General features: G+C 50.7%; 1 protein-coding gene across 1 annotated transcript in view; it reads right to left on the minus strand.

Annotated features, from left to right (window-relative positions):
• Positions 1-50: 50 nt before the first annotated feature.
• The window catches only part of SLC45A3 (solute carrier family 45, member 3), a 7135-nt gene continuing 4332 nt past the window's right edge, over positions 51-2853 (minus strand). The window contains exon 4 of the mRNA XM_010297485.1: positions 51-506. Within this exon, the coding sequence (XP_010295787.1) occupies positions 51-506 (456 nt within the window). The remainder of the gene's footprint in view (positions 507-2853) is intronic.

The following is a 2853-nucleotide window of genomic DNA, read 5'->3' on the forward strand; positions in this document are numbered from 1 at the left end:
CCCATTTTGCCACGTGCAGGCACCCGCCTGCTGCCATTGCGCTGTCCACATCACACCGAATACTTTGCCATGTCACTCTTATCAAAGACAACTTTGGTTGCAAAGTAAATGGCTACCAGGCCAAAGCCAGCGGCTGACACCATGTAGGCAGTCACTGACTGTGTAAACTGGACGATGGACCCCATGAAGAGGGAGGGGACAACCTGAGAGAGGAGGAAAGCACTGTCCAAAATAGCCAGGTCCAGGCAGATCCCTCGGCCAGGAGCCACTGAGTCCGGCTCTCCCACCATCATCATGAGCGAGACGTCACAGGAGGAGCTGACGCACAGAGCTGAGCCGGCGGCTGGAGGAGAAGATGAAGAAGAGGAAGAAGAGAAGAGGCTCCCAGCATGTCCATTTTGGTAAGGCAGCTTCTGGCTGGAAAGGAGGCCTTTAGAGAAAGATGATTTCTTGTTCAATCGAGCTGTGTCTTCTTCCTCTTTGCTCTTATATTTATGCAAAAATACCTAGGAGAAAGAAGGAGGGCAGGTGAGGAATAAGTACGTAGGATGGAGCCCAGCAAGTGAGGTGGGGGGCAGAGGGGTCCACAGTTTTTGTGTGAGACAGAAAAAACACTCTGGGCTTTGTGAGCATTGGGTCAGGCTGTTAAGAGGTGGAAAGCGCGTGCAGTGAGCCTGGCCCACGTGAGATGGCCTCCAGGAGCCAGCCTGGCTTTTCCCCACTGGGACGGGATTCAAAGCAACCCTGACTCACCGGGGGAACCTGGCCAAATGGTGCCTTTGTTGTGTTCAAGCTCTGGGGCTCAGCAGAGTGCTGCAGCCCATAGCCAGCCCAGGCTCTGCACTTGGGGACATTTTGCATCGAGCCCTGGGCCGTCACCTCCTCACTGGGTGCCAAGGGAATCTGGGCACCAACTACGGCTCACCCCATCCTGAAACCAGCTGATGCACACTGGCAGGGGGGGAGTGAAGGGCCAGAGCCCACTCTGGACATATCACAGAGCCAGGGCACTCCAGTGCGAACAGAAGTGTGCGTAAAGTGAACTGACTGGGAACTCAAAACCTTCCTGTAGAAGAGCCCAAAGGGCAGAGGAGCAGCTCAGAGCCTGGATGCATGGCTGCTTCTTAATATCTGGGATACTTAAAAGTGACACCAGCTGAGATGGCACAATGCTGGGAACTCAGGAAGGAGCTCTTTTCTCAGCTCTGCAACAGACCGTGCATGCGTGACCTCAACTGAGTTGCTTCATCTGCCTCACCTGAGCCTCCTCTCTCAGGCTATGAAAGGAGAGGAAGAAAAATCTTTTTCTTCTCACCTTTTTTTGCCTCGCTCTGCTCAAGCTGTAAGATCTCTGGTGCATGGCTCACTCCACCAGTATTCACACAGAGTATTTGGATCAAAAAGCTCTCCCCATTAACACCAACAAATAATGGGCAGTCATGTGCAGACAGCAAAAATGCTGCAGAGCTCCTCCAGCTTTAAAATTCTACGGCATTTGCATTATTATGCACAACCACTGGTCTGCATGGGGTAGAGCACATAACGAAGGACATGTTAATCCATTATCCACATGGTGAGATTGAACAAACAAAATAGAAAGGGAAAAATAGCACCTGTTTGAGAGCAGAGCACTGCACCCAGCTGCAGGGCTCAGAGGGGCTTGCCTGAATATCCTTCCTTTTGCAGGAGGACTCGGACACGGATCGAGATGAGGGAATGACTAGTGCAGGAGTGTGGGCACTCCAGCCCTGTTGCAGGACATCCCAAAGCTTTCAGCAGTCTTGGCACCCACCCAGCTACACCCAGCCCTAGTGTATGTCAGCAGCAGCCAGTCTCCGTTCATGCTGCCCCAGGCCATGGCTGCAGTTCTGCAGAACAACAGTTTCGGATTCAATCAGAGAAGAGAAACCAGATGAGAACAACTTCACTAAACAGCAATCATCTTCCAAAAGCTTTACCTGGGCTCTGCTCAGCTGCTCACTGTACCCTTCAACTCCTCAATTCTGCCTAGGCTCATGAATCTACGCTTAAATGCGTTAATCCAGGACTGTCACTTATCTTACGTGGAGCTTAAAAATCCTCCCACGTGCCTCCTATTGCCATCAGACTTCAAAGCAACTCAAAACCCCGAACAGAAAGTGCATTCTGTGAGCCAAACTAGGATGTGCCCCACAGTTCCAGCCCTTCATATTTGACACTGACACTCCCAGAAGCCTGCTTAGCTGCCCTGAAGGCCCATGCCACATCTTCTGGGTTTCTATACTGATCCAGGCTAGGACTTCAGAGATACGAGTTCTGGCAGCAGTGTTTGAATACCTAGAGTGGAGAATTAATTTAGATCTAGAGAAAATGACTTAAACACATACTCACAGGAATGAGCTTATTAAGTCAGAACTTATTCTTTAAAATCACCCCTTGTAACACAAGATACAACCACAGGAGTCACTGGTGCCTCAATCAACAGCTTCATCTCCCGCTCTAGTTTATGGGGAGTAGTGGGAATGAGGAACCTGGCTCTCCCTGATCTGCAGAAGGTGTGAATGCCCACCATGCATCTCACCTCTACCAAGCTTTCAGGCACTGTTAGAACATGCAGATCTTTTCCTCCTGTTCTAGACAAGGTTTAGTGGCCATGCGAAGATGAGAGGGAATGCAGGAGCACAGAGCGACTTACACAGCCTCTGCAAAGCAAGGAGCTCCAGCTGAGGTGGCCTTGCAGGCTTTTGCCAATAATCCCGCACAGGGTGGACGCAACAGCCACTTTGGGGGCCCCTTCCGCTGATTCGCTTTGGGAGAAGTGTTTAAAAGTTTAAAAAACAGTTTAAAAAGAGAGGGAAGAGGGGAAGCAGGAAT

The sequence above is a fragment of the Phaethon lepturus genome, unplaced genomic scaffold (assembly GCF_000687285.1).
Source record: "Phaethon lepturus isolate BGI_N335 unplaced genomic scaffold, ASM68728v1 scaffold48721, whole genome shotgun sequence".
NCBI lineage: Eukaryota > Metazoa > Chordata > Aves > Phaethontiformes > Phaethontidae > Phaethon > Phaethon lepturus.